This window comes from Salmo salar, chromosome 11 (genome assembly GCF_965601325.2).
Source record: "Salmo salar chromosome 11, fSalSal1, whole genome shotgun sequence".
NCBI classification, from domain to species: domain Eukaryota; kingdom Metazoa; phylum Chordata; class Actinopteri; order Salmoniformes; family Salmonidae; genus Salmo; species Salmo salar.
In genome coordinates, this window is record NC_138301.1 from 111,045,534 (window position 1) to 111,066,810 (window position 21,277).

The following is a 21,277-nucleotide window of genomic DNA, read 5'->3' on the forward strand; positions in this document are numbered from 1 at the left end:
AGAGAGGGGGAGGGTGAGAGAGAGGGAGAAGAAGGGGGAGGGAGAAAGAGAGAGAGAGAGTGAGAGAGATAGGGATAGAGAGAGAGAGAGAGAGAGAGAGAGAGAGAGCGGGAGGGTGAGGGAGGGAGGGAGAGACAGAGAGACAGGGAGTGAGAGGGTGAGGGTGAGGGAGGGAGGGAGAGAGAGAGAGGGAGGGTGAGAGAGAGAGAGAGAGAGAGAGGGGAGGGTGAGGAAGAGAGAGAGAGATTGACAGAGGGAGAGATGGTGAGGGAGAAAGAGAGGGAGAGAGAGAGGGAGGGTGAGAGAGAGAGAGAAGGAGGGTGAGGAAGAGCGAGAGAGGGAGTGAGAGTGAGAGACGGAGAGAGATGGTGAGGGAGAAAGAGAGGGAAAGAAGGAGAGAGAAAGAGAGAGAGAGACAGAGAGGGATATGGCGAGGGAGAGAAAGAGATGAAGAGAGAGGGGGAGAGAGAAGGTGAGGGAAAGAGAGAGAGAAAGAGAGGAATGGAGAGAGAGAGAGTGTGGGAGAGAGAGAGGGTGAGAAAAGACACACGTACGCTGAATACAACACCTTACAGTGAAATGCTTACTTACAGGCTCTAACCAATAGTGCAAAAAAGGTATTAGGTGAACAATAGGTAAGTAAAGAAATAAAACAACAGTAAAAAGACAGGCTATATACAGTAGCGAGGCTATAAAGTTAGCGAGGCTACATACAGACACCGGTTAGTCAGGCTGATTGAGGTAGTATGTAGATGTAGATATGGTTAAAGTGACTATGCATATATGATGAACAGAGAGTAGCAGTAGCGTAAAAAGAGGGGTTGGCGGGTGGGTGGCGGGACACAATGCAGATAGCCCGATTAGCCAATGTCAGGGAGCACTGGTTGGTCGGGCCAATTGAGGTAGTATGTACATACATACATGAATGTATAGCTGAAGTGACTGTGCATAAATGGGTTTGGGTGAGAGTATGCTTAAAGTGGATTATTAATAGACGCCCCTGTAGATTACTAAAAGACACCAGTAGATTATTAACAGACACCCCAGTAGATCATTAAAAGACACCAGTGGATTATTAATAGACACCCCAGTAGATCACTAAAAGACACCAGTAGATTATTAATAGACACACCAGTGGATTATTAATAGACACCAATAGATTATTAATAGACACCCCAGTAGATCATTAAAAGACACCAGTAGATTATTAATAGACACCAGCAGATTATTTATAGACAGCCCAGTAGATTATTAATAGACACCCCTAGATTATTAATAGACACCCCAGTAGATTAGTAATGCACACACCAGTGGATTATTAATATACACCCCAGTAGATTATTAATAGATACACCAGTGGATAATTAATAGACACCCCAGTAGATTATTAATAGACACCAGTAGATTATTTATAGACACCCCAGTAGATCATTAATAGACACCAGTAGATTATTAATAGACACCAGTAGATTATTCATAGACACCCCAGTGGATTATTAATAGACACCAGTAGATTATGAATAGACACCAGTAGATGATTAATAGACACCCCAGTGGATTATTAATAGACACCCCAGTGGATTATTAATAGACACCAGTAGATTATTAATAGACACCCAGTGGATTATTAATAGACACCCATAGATTATTAATAGACACCCCAGTAGATTATTAAAAGACACCAGTAGATTAAGAATAGACACCAGTAGATTATTAATAGACACCACTAGATTATTAATAGACACACCAGTGGATTATTAATAGACACCAGTGGATTATTAATAGACACCCCTGTAGATTATTAAAAGACACCAGTATTTTATTAATAGACACCAGTAGATTATTAATAGACACGAGTAGATTATTAATAGACACCACTAGATTATTAATAGACACCCCAGTAGATTATTCTTTATTACATCTTAAATAAGCATGCCCCATTATAAAAATGTAGAACCAGGAACAGATATAGCCCTTGGTTCACTCCAGACCTGACTGCCCTTGACCAGCACAAAAACATCCTGTGGCGTACAGCATCAGCATCGAATAGCCCCCGCGATATGCAACTTTTCAGGGAAGTTAGGAACAAATATAAACAGGCAGTTAGGAAAGCAAAGGCTAGCTTTTTCAAACAGAAATTTTCATCCTGCAGCACAAACTCCAAAAAGTTCTGGGACACTGTAAAGTCCATGGAGAATAAGAGCATTTTTCTACAGCTGGCCTTGCTTTCCACCTGGCTACCCCTACCCCGGTCAACAGCCCTGCACCCCCACAGCCCAAGCCTCCCCATTTCTCTTTCACCCAAATCGAGATAGCTGATGTTCTGAAAGAGCTGCAAAACCTGGACCCCTACAAATCAGCCGGGCTAGACAATCTAGACCCTCTCTTTCTAAAATTATCTGCCAAAATTGTTGCAACCCCTATTACTAGCCTGTTCAACCTCTCTTTTGTATCGTCTGAGATCCCCAAAGATTGGAAAGCTGCCGTGGTCATCCCCCTCTTCAAAGGGGGAGACACTCTAGACCCAAACTGCTACAGGCCTATATCTATCCTACCCTGCCTTTCTAAGGTCTTCGAAAGCCAAGTTAACAAACAGATCACCGACCATTTCGAATCCCACCTTATCCTTCTCCGCTATGCAATCTGGTTTCCGAGCTGGTCATGGGTGCACCTCAGCCACACTCAAGGTCCTAAACGATATCATAACCGCCATAGATAAGAGACAATACTGTGCAGCTGTATTCATTGACCTGGCCAAGGCTTTCGACTCTGTCAATCACCACATTCTTATCGGCAGACTTAACATCCTTGGTTTCTCAAATTACTTCCTCGCCTGGTTCACCAACTACTTCTCAGACAGAGTTCAGTGTGTCAAATCGGAGGGCCTGTTGTCCGGACCTCTGGCAGTCTCTATGGGGGTGCCACAGGGTTCAATTCTCGGGCCGACTCTTTTCTCTGTATACATAAATGATGTCGCTCTTGCTGCTGGTGATTCTTTAATCCACCTCTACACAGACGACACCATTTTGTATACTACTGGCCCTTCTTTGGACACTGTGTTAACTAACCTCCAGACGAGCTTCAATGCAATACAACTCTCCTTACATGGCCTCAAACTGCTCTTAAATGCAAGTAAAACTAAATGCATGCTCTTCAACCGATCGCTGCCCACACCTGCCTGCCCGTCCAGCATCACTACTCTGGACGGTCCTGACTTAGAATATGTGGACAACTACAAATACCTAGATGTCTGGTTAGACTGTAAACTCTCCTTCCAGACTCACATTAAACATCTCCAATCCAAAATGAAATCTAGAATCGGCTTCCTATTTCACAACAATGCCTCCTTCACTCATGCTGCCAAACATACCCTCGTAAAACTGACTATCCTACCAATCCTCGACTTCGGCGATGTCATTTACAAAATAGCCTCCAACACTCTCCAACACTCTAACTGGATATAGTCTATTACAGTGCCATCCGTTTTGTCACCAAAGCCCCATACACTACCCACCACTGCGACCTGTACGCTCTCGTTGGCTGGCCCTCGCTTCATACTCGTCGCCAAACCCACTGGCTCCAGGTCATCTATAAGTCTTTGCTAGGTAAAGACCCGCCTTATCTCAGCTCACTGGTTACCATAGCAGCACCCACCCGTAGCACGCGCTCCAGCAGGTATATCTCACTGGTCACCCCCAAAGCCAATTCCTCTTTGGCCGCCTTTCCTTCCAGTTCTCTGCTGCCAATGACTGGAACGAACTGCAAAAATCACTGAAGCTGGAGACTCATATCTCCCTCACTAACTTTAAGCACCAGCTGTCAGAGCAGCTCACAGATCACTGCACCTGTACATAGCCCATCTGTAAATAGCACATTCAACTACCTCATCCCCCATACTGTTATTTATTTTATTTATCTTGCTCCTTTGCACCCCAGTATCTCTACTTGCACACTCATCTTCTGCACATCTATCACTCCAGTGTTTAATTGCTATATTGTAATTATTTCGCCACTATGGCCTATTTATTGCCTTTACCTCCCTTATCCTACCTCATTTGCAGACACTGTATATAGACTTTTCTATTGTGTTATTGACTGTATGCTTGTTTATTCCATGTGTAACTCTGTGTTGTTGTTTGTGTCGCAATGCTTTGCTTTATCTTGGCCAGGTCACAGTTGTAAATGAGAACTTGTTCTCAACTAGCTTACCTGGTTAAATAAAGGTGAAATAAAAATTATTAATAGACACCAGTAGATTATTAATAGACACACCATGGATGTTTAACTTTTTCATGCACAGTACATTAAGACACCTTAGTAGATATCTTTGTATCACTTTAACCATAGCACAGACAGGTGACCATACAGGGGGTAGTGACAGACTGAGGGAGACATGTGGAGAGAGGGGAAGGAGGGAGGCGTGTGTGTGTGTGTGTGTGTGTGTGTGTGTGTGTGTGTGTGTGTGTGTGTGTGTGTGTGTGTGTGTGTGTGTGTGTGTGTGTGTGTGTGTGTGTGTGTGTGTGTGTGTGTGTGTACATTATGTGTGTATTTGTGTTTGTGTGTGTGACTCACGGTTGGCCAATAGGTGGTTCTGCTGCAGGGAGTTGAGTTGGGAGCTGGACAGGCCGTGCTGCCCTGACAGGCCTGCGTGACCCAGGCTGTGGGCAGCACCAGAGGAGGGGGGAGACTGGAGCTTCTCTTTGTCCCAGGAGGACTCGCTGCCGCCTGGGGACACATACAGGGGCGACACGGTGAGCGGAGAGGAGGGAGGTGAGTGGGGGAGGCCACCTACAAAACAGCTCAGCTCAGCATCACACATCGCAATGGCATGAGACTAGGGTGGCCAGGGAAAGCACTGCCCTGCCTATGTAAATAGTCTGTAAACAACTACTGTAATGTAAACAACTACTGTAATGTAAATGACTACTGTAATGTAAACAACTACTGTAATGTAAACAACTTCTGTAATGTAAATGACTACTGTAAATCCCTGTGAGATCGACATTACATTCAGGTTCTGATACACCTGAGATATGGTACTGTATGGTGCTGTATGGTACTGTATGGTGCTGTATGGTGCTGAATGGTGCTGTATGGTGCTATATGGCGCTGAATAGTGCAGAATGGTGTTGTATGGTGCTGTATGATGCTGTATGGGACTGTATGGTACTGAATGGTGCTGTATGGTGCTGTATGGTGCTGTATGGTACTGAATGGTGCTGTATGGGACTGTATGGTACTGAATGGGACTGTATGGTACTGAATGGTGCTGTATGGTGCTGTATGGTACTTACTGTATGGTACTGAATGGGACTGTATGGTACTGAATGGTGCTGTATGGTGCTGACTGGTGCTGTATGGTGCTATATGGTGCTGAATGGTGCTGATTGGTACTGAATGGTACTGTATTGTGCTGTATGGTGCTGTATGGTACTGAATGGTGCTGTATGGTGCTGAATGGTACTGTATGGTGCTGTATGGTACTGTATGGGACTGTATTGTGCTGAATGGTACTGTATGGTGCTGTATGGTACTATATGGTGCATGAATGGTGCTGATTGGTGCTGTATGGTGATGAATGGTGCTGTATGGTGCTGTATGGTGCTGCTAGCTAGCCAACTAGCCAACTAGCCAACTTCTACTGACTAGCAGCACTGTAGAAACTATTACATTACAACGGAACGACTTGATTGGTGTAGTGCTAGCTAGCTACATAGCTGTCTTTGCTGTCTTTGTATACAAGATAATTGTGTAGTTTAGAGTAATTAGTTTAGAGTAATTATCGAGGTTAGCTAGCCAGCCGCGCCGCGACGCCGTTGTCCAGACTTAGTCAACACACCTAGTCATCATCAAACCCACTGCTAGCTAGCCAACCTTTACTGACTAGCAGCACTGTAGAAACTATTACATTACAACGGAACGACTTGATTAGTGTAGTGCTAGCTAGCTACATAGCTACAGAGCTGTCTTTGCTGTCTTTGCTGTCTTTGTATATAAGATAATTGTGTAGTTTAGAGTAGTTTAGAGTAATTATCGAGGTTAGCTAGCCAGCCGCGCCGCGCGCGACGCCGTTGTCCAGACTTAGTCAACACACCTAGTCATCGTCAAACCCACTGCTAGCTAGCCAACCTTTACTGACTAGCGGCACTGTAGAAACGAATACATTACAATGGAACGATTTGACTAGTGCAGTGTTAGTTGACTTTGTCATAGTTTGATAATTGTGTAGTTTGGAGTAGTTTGGAGTAATTATCGAGGTTAGCTAGCCAGCTATTTTCGTCCCCCGCGACGAAAATAGGTTACCTAGCCAGCTACACGTTCAAACAAAGTCAACAACGCAGCCACTGCTAGCTAGCCTACTTCACCAGCCAGCAGTACTGTATCATCTTCGTCATTTTTAGTCAATAAAATTTTTGCAACGTAAGCTTAACTTTCTGAACATTCGAGAAGTGTAGTCCACTTGTCATTCCAATCTCCTTTGCATTAGCGTAGCCTCTTCTGTAGCCTGTCAACTATGTGTCTGTCTATCCCTGTTCTCTCCCCTCTGCACAGGCCACACAAACGCTTCACACCGCGTGGCCGCTGCCACTCTAACCTGGTGGTCCCAGCGCGCACGACCCACGTGGAGTTCCAGGTCTCCGGCAGCCTCTGGAACTGCCGGTCTGCGGCCAACAAGGCAGAGTTCATCTCAGCCTATGCTACCCTCCAGCACCTCGACTTCTTGGCACTGACGGAAACATGGATTACCACAGATAACACTGCTACTCCTACTGCTCTCTCCTCGTCTGCCCACGTGTTCTCGCATACCCCGAGAGCATCTGGCCAGCGGGGTGGTGGCACTGGAATCCTCATCTCTCCCAAGTGGACATTCTCTCTTTCTCCCCTGACCCATCTGTCTATCTCCTCACTTGAATTCCATGCTGTCACAGTTACCAGCCCTTTCAAGCTTAACATCCTTATCATTTATCGCCCTCCAGGTTCCCTTGGAGAGTTCATCAATGAGCTTGACAAGTTCCTTTCCTGAGGATGGCTCACCTCTCACAGTTCTGGGTGACTTTAACCTCCCCACGTCTACCTTTGACTCATTCCTCTCTGCCTCCTTCTTTCCACTCCTCTCCTCTTTTGACCTCACCCTCTCACCTTCCCCCCCTACTCACAAGGCAGGCAATACACTTGACCTCATCTTTACTAGATGCTGTTCGTCCACTAATCTCATTGCAACTCCCCTCCAAGTCTCCGACCACTACCTTGTATCCTTTTCCCTCTCGCTCTCATCCAACACTTCTCACTCTGCCCCTACTCGGATGGTATTGCGCCGTCCCAACCTTCGCTCTCTCTCTCCCGCTACTCTCTCTATCATCTCTTCCCTCTGCTCAAACCTTCTCCAACCTATCCCCTGATTCTGCCTCCTCAACCCTCCTCTCCTCCCTTTCTGCATCCTTTGATTCTCTATGTCCCCTATCCTCCAGGCCGGCTCGGTCCTCCCCTCCTGCTCCGTGGCTCGACGACTCATTGCGAGCTCACAGAACAGGGCTCCGGGCAGCCGAGCGGAAATGGAGGAAAACTCACCTCCCTGCGGACCTGGCGTCCTTTCACTCCCTCCTCTCTACATTTTCCTCTTCTGTCTCTGCTGCTAAAGCCACTTTCTACCACTCTAAATTCCAAGCATCTGCCTCTAACCCTAGGAAGCTCTTTGCCACCTTCTCCTCCCTCCTGAATCCTCCTCCCCCTCCTCCCTCTCTGCGGATGACTTCGTCAACCATTTTGAAAAGAAGGTTGACGACATCCGATCCTCGTTTGCTAAGTCAAACGACACCGCTGGTCCTGCTCACACTGCCCTACCCTGTGCTTTGACCTCTTTCTCCCCTCTCTCTCCAGATGAAATCTCGCGTCTTGTGACGGCCGGCCGCACAACAACCTGCCCGCTTGACCCTATCCCCTCCTCTCTTCTCCAGACCATTTCCGGAGACCTTCTCCCTTACCTCACCTCGATCATCAACTCATCCTTGACCGCTGGCTACGTCCCTTCCGTCTTCAAGAGAGCGAGAGTTGCACCCCTTCTGAAAAAACCTACACTCGATCCCTCCGAAGTCAACAACTACAGACCAGTATCCCTTCTTTCTTTTCTCTCCAAAACTCTTGAACGTGCCGTCCTTGGCCAGCTCTCCTGCTATCTCTCTCAGAATGACCTTCTCGATCCAAATCAGTCAGGTTTCAAGGCTGGTCATTCAACTGAGACTGCTCTTCTCTGTGTCACGGAGGCTCTCCGCACTGCTAAAGCTAACTCTCTCTCCTCTGCTCTCATCCTCCTACACCTATCTGCTGCCTTTGATACGGTGAACCATCAGATCCTCCTCTCCACCCTCTCCGAGTTGGGCATCTCCGGCGCGGCCCACGCTTGGATTGCGTCCTACCTGACAGGTCGCTCCTACCAGGTGGCGTGGCGAGAATCTGTCTCCGCACCACGTGCTCTCACCACTGGTGTCCCCCAGGGCTCTGTTCTAGGCCCTCTCCTATTCTCGCTATACACCAAGTCACTTGGCTCCGTCATATCCTCACATGGTCTCTCCTATCATTGCTATGCAGACGACACACAATTAATCTTCTCCTTTCCCCCTTCTGATAACCAGGTGGCGAATCGCATCTCTGCATGTCTGGCAGACATATCAGTGTGGATGACGGATCACCACCTCAAGCTGAACCTCGGCAAGACGGAGCTGCTCTTCCTCCCGAGGAAGGACTGCCCGTTCCATGATCTCGCCATCACGGTTGACACCTCCATTGTGTCCTCCTCCCAGAGTGCTAAGAACCTTGGCGTGACCCTGGACAACACCCTGTCGTTCTCTACTAACATCAAGGAGGTGATCCGATCCTGTAGGTTCATGCTCTACAACATTCGCAGAGTACGACCCTGCCTCACACAGGAAGCGGCGCAGGTCCTAATCCAGGCACTTGTCATCTCCCGTCTGGATTACTGCAACTCGCTGTTGGCTGGGCTCCCTGCCTGTGCCATTAAACCCCTACAACTCATCCAGAACGCCGCAGCCCGTCTGGTGTTCAACCTTCCCAAGTTCTCTCACGTCACCCCGCTTCTCCGCTCTCTCCACTGGCTTCCTGTTGAAGCTCGCATCCGCTACAAGACCATGGTGCTTGCCTACGGAGCTGTGAGGGGAACGGCACCTCCGTACCTTCAGGCTCTGATCAGGCCCTACACCCAAGCAAGGGCACTGCGTTCATCCACCTCTGGCCTGCTCGACTCCCTACCTCTGAGGAAGCACAGTTCCCGCTCAGCCCAGTCAAAACTGTTCGCTGCTCTGGCACCCCAATGGTGGAACATGCTCCCTCACGACTCCAGGACAGCGGAGTCAATCACCACCTTCCGGAGACACCTGAAACCCCACCTCTTTAAGGAATACCTGGGATAGGATAAAGTAATCCTTCTAACCCCCCCTCCCAAAAAAAGATTTAGATGCACTATTGTAAAGTGGTTGTTCCACTGTATATCATAAGGTGAATCCACCAATTTGTAAGTCGCTCTGGATAAGAGCGTCTGCTAAATGACTTAAATGTAATTGTAAATGAATGGTGCTGAATGGTGCTCTATGGTGATGAATGGTACTGTATGGTGCTGTATGGTACTGTGTGGTACTGAGTGGTGCTGTATGGTGCTGTATGGTGCTGAATGGTGCTGTATGGTGCTATATGGTGCTGAATGGTGCTGATTGGTGCTGAATGGTACTGTATTGTGCTGTATGGTGCTGTATTGTACTGAATGGTGCTGTATGGTGCTGAATGGTACTGTATGGTGCTGAATGGTGCTGTATTTTACTGTATGGTGCTGTATAATGCTGAATTTTGCTGTATGGTACTATATGGAACTGTATGATGCTGAGTTTTGTTGTATTGTGCTGTATGGTACTGTATGACACAGTAGAGAACACCTGCTGTGACACACATGGTGGTGGGCCGTATTACTTACTTACAGACAGACAGACAGACAGACAGACAGACAGACAGACAGACAGACAGACAGACAGACAGACAGACAGACAGACAGACAGACAGACAGACAGACAGACAGACAGACAGACAGACAGACAGACAGACAGACAGACAGACAGACAGACAGACAGACAGACAGACAGGCAGGTAAACAGACAGGCAGGCAGGCAGGCCATCCATTAGAACAAGGCAGAACGTGGCACAGGAAATCATCTATTTCCTGTCTACTCTCAGCTCCAGGCCATTATAAGGTTAACCCATTCCAGTCAATGTTATTCACGGCTGAGTGTCTCATATACATAAATAAATCAATAGAATGAAATGTAATGGAGGCCTAGTCGCTAGGAGACATAAAAATACTTCAATAGAATAATGAAGGGAGGGAAAAAATCTAACGAGAGGAATCGAAATCATTGTATAATTCTACCTAATAAGTAACTGAAGTCCTCTGAGTAAAATAACAGATGGTGTTTTTGCAACAGATTGCAGTGTGTGCTTCTTTTAACAATAATGCTAATTAAATTCTTCATCTGTAGAATTCCCTTCTTGTCAGTGGGGAGCCATTTGGATGGGAGAAAAAAACAAGCAGCTAAACTAATGGCCGAGGCCAACACCTCAGGGCAGGGCCACTCAGGAGCGTGTGAGCATGGGAGAGAGAGCATTGTTTAAAGCCTGCCAGTGGGTGTGAGCATGAGCATCCTACTGTGTTTGCCTATGACCGTGAAAGACAAAAATGTATATTTGGAGATATTTGGATATTTGTATAATGTATAGTATTTGTAAAAGCTTGGGGATGAAACATAAGACAGAGAGGAGGATGTCTGGGAGGATTGATGAAAACATGTAGGCTATTATCTCTATCCTGACGTCGTTATGAACGGTTTCATCATGTGTATACATTTACATTTTAGTCATTTAGCAGACGCTCTTATCCAGAGCGACTTACAGTAGTGAATACATTTCATACCTTTAAAAAAAAAAAATGCACGTACTGGTCCCCCGTGGGAATTGAACCTACAACCCTTGCATTGCAAACACCATGCTCTACCAACTGAGCCACACGGGACCACTATACACTTCATCTAAGTTATCCAATATTCTAAAACAGCACTGGAGAAGTTATAAGATGCCAGTGATCCTGGAAAGGATGAAAGCCCTTTTCAAACCAAAGACGAGAGCACTGAACAACGAAAATAAAGGCTTAGAGATGAATGTCTTCAAATCCGAGCCGCTCCAGGCTTTGGAGAGAATGTGGCCTGAAGGGCAGAGAGGAGAGCCAGGTCTAAGGAGAGCCGTGGCCTGAAGGGCAGAGAGGAGAGCCAGGTCTAAGGAGAGCCGTGGCCTGAAGGGCAGAGAGGAGAGCCAGGTCTAAGGAGAGCCGTGGCCTGAAGGGCAGAGAGGAGAGCCAGGTCTAAGGAGAGCCGTGGCCTGAAGGGCAGAGAGGAGAGCCAGGTCTAAGGAGAGAATGTGGCCTGAAGGGCAGAGAGGAGAGCCAGGTCTAAGGAGAGAATGTGGCCTGAAGGGCAGAGAGGAGAGCCAGGTCTAAGGAGAGAATGTGGCCTGAAGGGCAGAGAGGAGAGCCAGGTCTAAGGAGAGAATGTGGCCTGAAGGGCAGAGAGGAGAGCCAGGTCTAAGGAGAGCAGCTCACCCATAGTGGAGCCTCCTTCTCCTAATGCCGTATGTTGGAGGTCCAATAACTCAACCCATTGACCTTGGTGATCTGACCACTTCAGTGTCAGTTTGGCTCAGATGTGAAGTTCCCGTTGGAGCAGTATAACTGAGGACAGGGGTGTAAAAAACATCTCCAGCACTGGTGCTGATGTCCCATTTGGGCTACGTCCAAGGGCCCCCCCAGTGATGGCTGGAGTGTAATTAGCCAGAGACCATGCCAATGTGGAGAGAGAGAGAGAGAGCGAAAGAGAGACAGAAAGACGTAGAGTAAAGTGGAGAGAGAGACCGAGAGAGATGGCATTAAGGCGGATGTCAGTCACGCTTTGAGAATGTGTCCATCACAGTGCATCTCCTTAGCCCCTCACTGACAGAGAATGTGTCCATCACAGTGCATCTCCTTAGCCCCTCACTGACAGAGAATGTGTCCATCACAGTGCATCTCCTTAGCCCCTCACTGGCAGAGAATGTGTCCATCACAGTGCATCTCCTTAGCCCCTCACTGATAGAGAATGTGTCCATCACAGTGCATCTCCTTAGCCCCTCACTGACAGAGAATGTGTCCATCACAGTGCATCTCCTTAGCCCCTCACTGACAGAGAATGTGTCCATCACAGTGCATCTCCTTAGCCCCTCACTGATAGAGAATGTGTCCATCACAGTGCATCTCCTTAGCCCCTCACTGACAGAGAATGTGTCCATCACAGTGCATCTCCTTAGCCCCTCACTGATAGAGCTGGTTAACAGGATGCTTCAAAAAGCCCAGTGTAATTACACCACTAGCTCCTACATTACACTACACTGGACCTTAGACCCCACTCCTCTCCCTCCTCTCCCTCCCTCCCTTCCATAACCCAAACCTACACTAAACTACACTGGACCCTAGACCTCACTCCTCTCCCTCCTCTCCCTCCCTCCCTTCCATAACCCAAACCTACACTAAACTACACTGGACCCTAGACCCCACTCCTCTCCCTCCTCTCCTCTCCCTCCCTTCCATAACCCAAACCTACACTAAACTACACTGGACCCTAGACCTCACTCCTCTCCCTCCTCTCCCTCCCTTCCATAACCCAAACCTACACTAAACTACACTGGACCCTAGACCCCACTCCTCTCCCTCCATCCCTTCCATAACCCAAACCTACACTAAACTACACTGGACCCTAGACCCCACTCCTCTCCCTCCTCTCCCTCCCTCCCTCCCTTCCATAACCCAAACCTACACTAAACTACACTGGACCCTAGACCCCACTCTTCTCCCTCCTCTCCCTCCCTCCCTTCCATAACCCAAACCTACACTAAACTACACTGGACCCTAGACCCCACTCCTCTCCCTCCCTCCCTCCCTCCCTCCCTCCCTCCCTCCCTCCCTCCCTCCCTCCCTCCCTCCCTCCCTCCCTTCCATAACCCAAACCTACACTAAACTACACTGGACCCTAGACCCCACTCTTCTCCCTCCTCTCCCTCCCTCCCTTAAATAACCCAAACATACACTAAACTAAACTACACTGGACCCTAGACCCCACTCCTCTCCCTTCCATAACCCTCTCTCCATCTTAGCCATCTCTCTCTATCTTTCATATATTTTTCTTTCTTTCTTTCTCTGTTATTTGGTCTATATCTACCTTCCTAATATCGAGTTGCACCCCCCCCACACTTTTGCTCTCAGAACAACCTCAATTCGTTGGGGCATGGACTCTACAAGGTGTCTAAAGCGTTCCACAGGGATGCTGGACCATGTTGACTCCAATGTTTCCCACAGTTGTGTCAAGTGGCTGGATGTTCTTTGGGTGGTGGACCATTCTTGATACACACGGGAAAGTGTTGAGCGTGGAAAAACCCAGCAGCGTAGCAGTTCTTGGCACACTCCAAACGGTGCTCCTGGCACCTACTACCATACCCGTTCAAAGGCACTTCAATATTTTGTCTTTCCCATTCACCCTCTGAATGGCACACATACACAATCCATGTCTCAATTGTCTCAAGACTTAAAACCTGTTGGGGCTAGGGGCAGTATTTGCACGGCCGGATAAAAAACATACCCGATTTAAACTGGTTACTACTCTTGCCCAGAAACGAGAATATGCATATATTTTGTAGATTTGGATAGAAAACACTCTAAAGTTTCTAAAACTGTTTGAATGGTGTCTGTGAATATAACAGAACTCATATGGCAGGCCAAAACCTGAGAAGATTACATACAGGAAGTGCCCTGTCTGACAATTTGTTCTCCTTCTGTGGCATCTCTATCAAAAATACAGCATCTCTGGTGTAACGTGACATTTTCTAAGGCTTCCATTGGCTCTCAGAAGGCGCCAGAAAGTGGAATGACGTCTCTCCAGTCTCTGGGCGAAAAACAGCAGGAGTTTTTGTGAGTGGACCGGCTGAGAACAGTGACACTGGAGATGCGCGTTCATGTGAATTCTCAATGTTTTTCTTTCTCTCTTTGAACAAATACAACGTCGCCTGGTTGGAATATTATCGCTATTTTACGAGAAAAATCGCATAAACATTTATTTTAAACAGCGTTTGACATGCTTCGAAGTACGGTAATGGAATATTTTGAATTTTTTTGTCACGAAATGCGCTCGCGCGTCACCCTTTGGATAGTTACCTGAACGCATGAACAAAACGGAGCTATTTCAATATAACTATGAATTATTTCGAACCAAAACAACATTTGTTGTTGAAGTAGAAGTCCTGGGAGTGCATTCTGATGAAGAACAGCAAAGGTAATCCAATTTTTCTTATAGTAAATCTGAGTTTGGTGAGGGCCAAACTTGGTGGGTGTCAAATTAGCTAGCCGTGATGGCCGGGCTATCTACTCAGAATATTGCAAAATGTGCTTTCGCCGAGAAGCTATTTTAAAATCTGACACCGCGATTGCATAAAGGAGTTCTGTATCTATAATTCTTAAAATAATTGTTATGTATTTTGTGAACGTTAATCGTGAGTAATTAAATAAATTCACCCGAAGTTTGCTAGTTCTGAACATCACATGCTAATGTAAAAAGCTGGTTTTTGATATAAATATGAACTTGATTGAACAAAACATGCATGTATTGTATAACATAATGTCCTAGGAGTGTCATCTGATGAAGATCATCAAAGGTTAGTGCTGCATTTAGATGTGGTTTTGGTTGTTGTGACATATAGGCTTGCTTTGAAAATGTCTGTGTGATTATTTTTGGCAGGGTACTCTCCTGACATAATCTAATGTTTTGCTTTCGCTGTAAAGCCTTTTTGAAATCGGACAGTGTGGTTAGATTAACGAGAGTCTTGTCTTTAAAATGGTGTAAAATAGTCATATGTTTGAGAAATTGAAGTTTTAGCATTTATGAGGTATTTGTATTATTGCGCCACGCGATTCCACCTTGCCCAGGGAGGTTAAAAATCTTTCTTTAACCTGACCATAGCTTTCACCTGGTCAGTCTATGTCATGGAAAGAGCAGGTGTTCCTAAAGTTTTGTCCACTCAGTGATTTTATTCTATCAGTCTTTGCTGATATATTCCCTTCTGTCTGATATTCTTCTGTCAGATATCCTCCTGTCTGATATTCTTCTGTCAGATATCCTCCTGTCTGCTATTCTTATGTCTGATATCCTCCTGTCAGATATCCTCCTGTCTGATATTCTTCTGTCAGATATCCTCCTGTCTGATATTCTTCTGTCAGATATCCTCCTGTCTGATATTCTTCTGTCAGATATCCTCCTGTCTGATATTCTTCTGTCAGATATCCTTCTGTCTGATATTCTTCTGTCAGATATCCTCCTGTCTGATATTCTTCTGTCAGATATCCTCCTGTCTGATATTCTTCTGTCAGATATCCTCCTGTCTGATATTCTTATGTCTGATATCCTCCTGTCAGATATCCTCCTGTCTGATATTCTTCTGTCAGATATCCTCCTGTCTGATATTCTTCTGTCAGATATCCTCCTGTCTGATATTCTTCTGTCAGATATCCTCCTGTCTGATATTCATATGTCTGATATCCTCCTGTCAGATATCCTCCTGTCTGATATTCTCCTGTCAGATATCCTCCTGTCTGATATTCTTATGTCAGATATCCTCCTGTCTGATATTCTTATGTCTGATATTCTCCTGTCAGATATCCTCCTGTCTGATATTCTCCTGTCAGATATCCTCCTGTCTGATATTCTTATGTCTGATATTCTCCTGTCAGATATCCTCCTGTCTGATATTCTCCTGTCAGATATCCTCCTGTCTGATATTCTTCTGTCAGATATCCTCCTGTCTGATATTCTTCTGTCAGATATCCTCCTGTCTGATATTCTTTTGTCAGATATCCTCCTGTCTGATATTCTTCTGTCAGATATCCTCCTGTCTGATATTCTTCTGTCAGATATCCTCCTGTCTGATATTCTTCTGTCAGATATCCTCCTGTCTGATATTCTTCTGTCAGATATCCTCCTGTCTGATATTCTTCTGTCAGATATCCTCCTGTCAGATATCCTCCTGTCTGATATTCTCCTGTCAGATATCCTCCTGTCTGATATCCTCCTGTCTGATATTCTCCTGTCTGATATCCTCCTGTCAGATATCCTCCTGTCAGATATCCTCCTGTCAGATATCCTCCTGTCTGATAGACAGACAGACGTACAGACGGACAGACGGACAGACAGAGAATTAAGTTGTTAAGTTAATGATGGCCCTTCCTTTGTGAGTTGCTCTAGATTTTATTAATTTTATTAACGCTAATCATATTACTAGCAGCTGACGAAGAGGTCAAACAACTCATTCCCTTCTTCAAAGAAACCATTACTGTTCACCAGGCTGGGAACAGAGGAGATGATCTGTGTTTTACTGGACCACCTTTCATACTGCATAGGAGAGGATACGCACATTCACACACACACACACACACACACATTCACACACACACATTCACACACACTCACACACACACACACACACACACACACACACACACACACACACACACACACACACACACACACACACTCACTCACTCACTCACTCACTCACTCACTCACTCACTCACTCACTCACTCACTCACTCACTCACTCACTCACTCACTCACTCACTCACGCGCACACACACACACACACTATCCGGGAGCACAATAACAGCTTGTAGCGGGTGTGAGCAGAGGGCGGCACGCTGGCACTCTGTTTGTCATATTTCTTGTGGGCCTCGCCATCTGCCGGGGTGGCATTTTCATGGCTGTTTACCCTGACTCCCGCCAAGGAATCATCTGCCACTGCATAATGCCGTCCGCGAAAAAGACGGGGATTAAGTTGGTAATGCAACTGAGACTATTGCTAATTTGGTGTAATTGGGAAGAAATGAAGATAAATGAGGCAGAGGAAGGCAAGGCAATCAGTGAAGCAGGCAGTACAGCTGTGCTTTTGGCCAATTTCCCCCCTCCGGCCCCCCGCGCTCAACCAGGTACATGCAAATCCACACTAATGACAAATATGCTAGCCCCTACCCCAGCACTACCCCAACACTAACCCGGCTCTACCCCGGCTCTAACCCGGCTCTACCCCGGCGCTACCCCGGCGCTAACCCGGCGCTAACCCGGCGCTACCCCGGCAATACCCCGGCGCTACCCCGGCGCTAACCCGGCGCTACCCTGGCGCTACCCCGGCGCTACCCCAACACTACAGCTCTGTAGCAAAGTCTTGACACTTTACCCAGTTTGATTCATTGTCACCTGAGACTGAGAAGAGCGTCGGCCTTAAACAATGTCCTTCATTTCACTCCTCGAAATAATAAACAGCTTAATAGGCAAAATAAGAGTATTTCTAGACTATCACATGAATTCAGAATAAGAATATTTCTAGACTATCACATGAATTCAAAATAAGACTATTTCTAGACTATCACATGAATTCAGAATAAGAATATTTCTAGACTATCACATGAATTCAGAATAAGAATATTTCTAGACTATCACATGAATTCAGAATAAGAATATTTCTAGACTATCACATGAATTCAGAATAAGAATATTTCTAGACTATCACATGAATTCAGAATAAGAATATTTCTAGACTATCACATGAATTCAGAATAAGAATATTTCTAGACTATCACATGAATTCAGAATAAGAATATTTCTAGACTATCACATGAATTCAGAATAAGAATATTTCTAGACTATCACATGAATTCAGAATAAGGAAATGGTGCATATAATGCCAGTCTGAGGCCAATAAAAAGCTAGTTCAAGTTGTAGCATCAGGCATTAGTGTTCCATAACACCATGCATGTAGCCTGTCCTGATCAGGGAAGGGTTACAGTAGTGATTAAGAGGCTGCCGGCTAAGATTGACATTTATTTCCCTCCCCTCCCTTTAACAGTGACATTTAGGGGATGATTGGGGGGTTTGTGAGAATGGCAGTGTGTTTTAGGCTTTCTGTGGGGTGCCCGTCATGCTCCCTGTGTCCTCTAGGGCTGTGCCAGGCACACCCCTGGCCCCCTCACTCTGCCAGATGTCCCTAAGACTACACCCCCGGGCCCCAACCCAATGCCAACCTCAACCCTCGATAGAGGAGACCCTCGTAGTCCTCAGTACAACTGTACAGTCAGTCACACACCCACCATGGATCCAAATGTCAGAATGTACTGATGCTGTAGCAAGTGTAATACACGGTAGCACTTGTAACAGGCAGGCTGATACCTAATGCTAATACACTGTAGCAAGTCTTAACAAGGCACTGTACCTAACCTGCTTAATACAAAACCTGCCAATTTGGCAGGGAAATCAAATCACTAGTCAGCCTCGCAAATGGTGCATGTACAGTACATGTACTGCAGTAACAACACTGTACCAAATGTGAATACACTGTAGCAGTAACAACACTGTACCTAATGTAATACACTGTAGCAGTAACAACACTGTACCAAATGTAATACACTGTAGCAGTAACATCACTGTACCTAATGTAATACACTGTAGCAGTAACATCACTGTACCTAATGTAATACACCGTAGCAGCAACACCACTGTACCAAATGTAATACACTGTAGCAGTAACAACACTGTACCAAATGTAATACACTGTAGCAGTAACAACACGGTACCAAATGTAATACACTGTAGCAGTAACAACACTGTACCTAATGTAATACACTGTAGCAGTAACAACACTGTACCTAATGTAATACACTGTAGCAGTAACATCACTGTACCTAATGTAATACACTGTAGCAGTAACATCACTGTACCTAATGTAATACACTGTAGCAGTAACATCACTGTACCTAATGTAATACACTGTAGCAGTAACAACACTGTACCTAATGTAATACACTGTAGAAGTAACATCACTGTACCTAATGTAATACACTGTAGAAGTAACATCACTGTACCTAATGTAATACACTGTAGCAGTAACAACACTGTACCAAATGTAATACACTGTAGCAGTAACAACACTGTACCAAATGTAATACACTGTAGCAGTAACAACACTGTACCTAATGTAATACACTGTAGCAGTAACAACACTGTACCTAATGTAATACACTGTAGCAGTAACATCACTGTACCTAATGTAATACACTGTAGCAGTAACATCACTGTACCTAATGTAATACACTGTAGCAGTAACAACACTGTACCTAATGTAATACACTGTAGAAGTAACATCACTGTACCTAATGTAATACACTGTAGCAGTAACATCACTGTACCTAATGTAATACACTGTAGCAGTAACAACACTGTACCTAATGTAATACACTGTAGCAGTAACATCACTGTACCTAATGTAATACACTGTAGAAGTAACATCACTGTACCTAATGTAATACACTATAGAAGTAACACCCCTGTACCTAATGTAATACACTATAGCAGCAACACCCCTGTTATGTCTTTACATATTTATGAAAATACCTGTTTACCTCTGCTGGTGAGGGGGGGGGGGGGGGGGGGGCTAGGGGATCCTGGATGGGGAAAAGGCAATAACAAAGAAGTAATGAAGAAAAATACATTTAAATTGTCAGTCATTAATTCCCTCCCAAAACAGTGAGTACAACCCACCAGAGGGCCCAGAAGAAGAGAGTTGGAATTGAAAGGGAAAATGATTAAAGAGGTATCTTAATGAAGTGTTAATTGCTGTGAGGAAAGGAATGGAAGTTGGAGGAGTGGAGAGGCTCTGACAGAGAGAGAGAGAGAGCGAAAGAGAGATTTATGTATTTCACTTGCTTTGGCAATGTAAACATATGTTTCCCATGCCAATAAAGCCCCGTGAATTGAATTGAATTGAGAGAGAGAGAGAGAGAGAGAGAGAGAGATCTATAGAAGTATAGTTTCTGAACCCACGCAAAGCTTGGGTGTTGGAGGTGGAGACCTATAGCCAGACAGGGCAAGGCCAATAGGGACATGATGTGGACACGTCCTGTCAAGACAAAGCAACTCTTTCTGGTGATTTAAGGAGTAGAGTATTTAAAGGCTGAAGTGATTCTGACAGACTGTTCTGTGACATTGAAGAGAGACACTTTGACACTGTAGCACTGCGTCATGACATTGGATGGTCATTTGTCGGTTGTATAACATTAACACCATGTAATTCAATGTAACTGGCACCATATTCACTGGCCAAAAACTGCATGTCATTTTGCATTCGTTGGAAATAACGTTCCATTTTTACCTTGGTATGATTTCCAGGATATTTTAAAGCAATCGTCAAGACTTTGTCGTGTTTCACCTCTTGTTCTTGGCTCTAAACGTCTGTTTTTCGTAAGATGGCTGTGTCTTTCTCTTCCTCTTATCACAGACACATTAATGTCCATCAGAGTGCCTGGCTCCCTTTGAACGGTTTACAGCGGCGCCTCTTTGATCCTAAGTAGTGCTCACCACACAGAAAGGGAAGGAGGTGCCTCTTTGATCCTAAGTAGTGCTCACCGCACAGAAAGGGAAGGAGGTGCCTCTTTGATCCTAAGTAGTGCTCACCCCACAGAAAGGGAAGGAGGTGCCTCTTTGATCCTAAGTAGTGCTCACCACACAGAAAGGGAAGGAGGTGCCTCTTTGATCCTAAGTAGTGCTCACCGCACAGAAAGGGAAGGAGGTGCCTCTTTGATCCTAAGTAGTGCTCACCCCACAGAAAGGGAAGGAGGTGCCTCTTTGATCCTAAGTAGTGCTCACCGCACAGAAAGGGAAGGAGGTGCCTCTTTGATCCTAAGTAGTGCTCACCACACAGAAAGGGAAGGAGGTGCCTCTTTGATCCTAAGTAGTGCTCACCGCACAGAAAGGGAAGGAGGTGCCTCTTTGATCCTAAGTAGTGCTCACCCCACAGAAAGGGAAGGAGGTGCCTCTTTGATCCTAAGTAGTGCTCACCCCACAGAAAGGGAAGGAGGTGCCTCTTTGATCCTAAGTAGTGCTCACCGCACAGAAAGGGAAGGAGGTGCCTCTTTGATCCTAAGTAGTGCTCACCCCACAGAAAGGGAAGGAGGTGCCTCTTTGATCCTAAGTAGTGCTCACCCCACAGAAAGGGAAGGAGGTGCCTCTTTGATCCTAAGTAGTGCTCACCCCACAGAAAGGGAAGGAGGTGCCTCTTTGATCCTAAGTAGTGCTCACCCCACAGAAAGGGAAAGAGGTGCCTCTGATAT

At 45.8% G+C, this 21,277-nt stretch overlaps 1 protein-coding gene across 8 annotated transcripts in view; it reads right to left on the reverse strand.

Moving 5' to 3' along the window:
• LOC106592083 (dachshund homolog 2) overlaps positions 1 to 21,277 on the reverse strand; it is a 318,539-nt gene that overhangs the window by 74,453 nt on the left and 222,809 nt on the right. For 6 of the 8 annotated variants that reach the window (XM_082958275.1, XM_082958274.1, XM_082958273.1 and 3 more), the window contains exon 4: positions 4,573 to 4,725. The exons of the other annotated variants lie outside the window; for them this stretch is intronic. In XM_082958275.1, the coding sequence (XP_082814401.1) occupies positions 4,573 to 4,725 (153 nt within the window). The remainder of the gene's footprint in view (positions 1 to 4,572; positions 4,726 to 21,277) is intronic. 8 annotated transcript variants of the gene reach the window in all.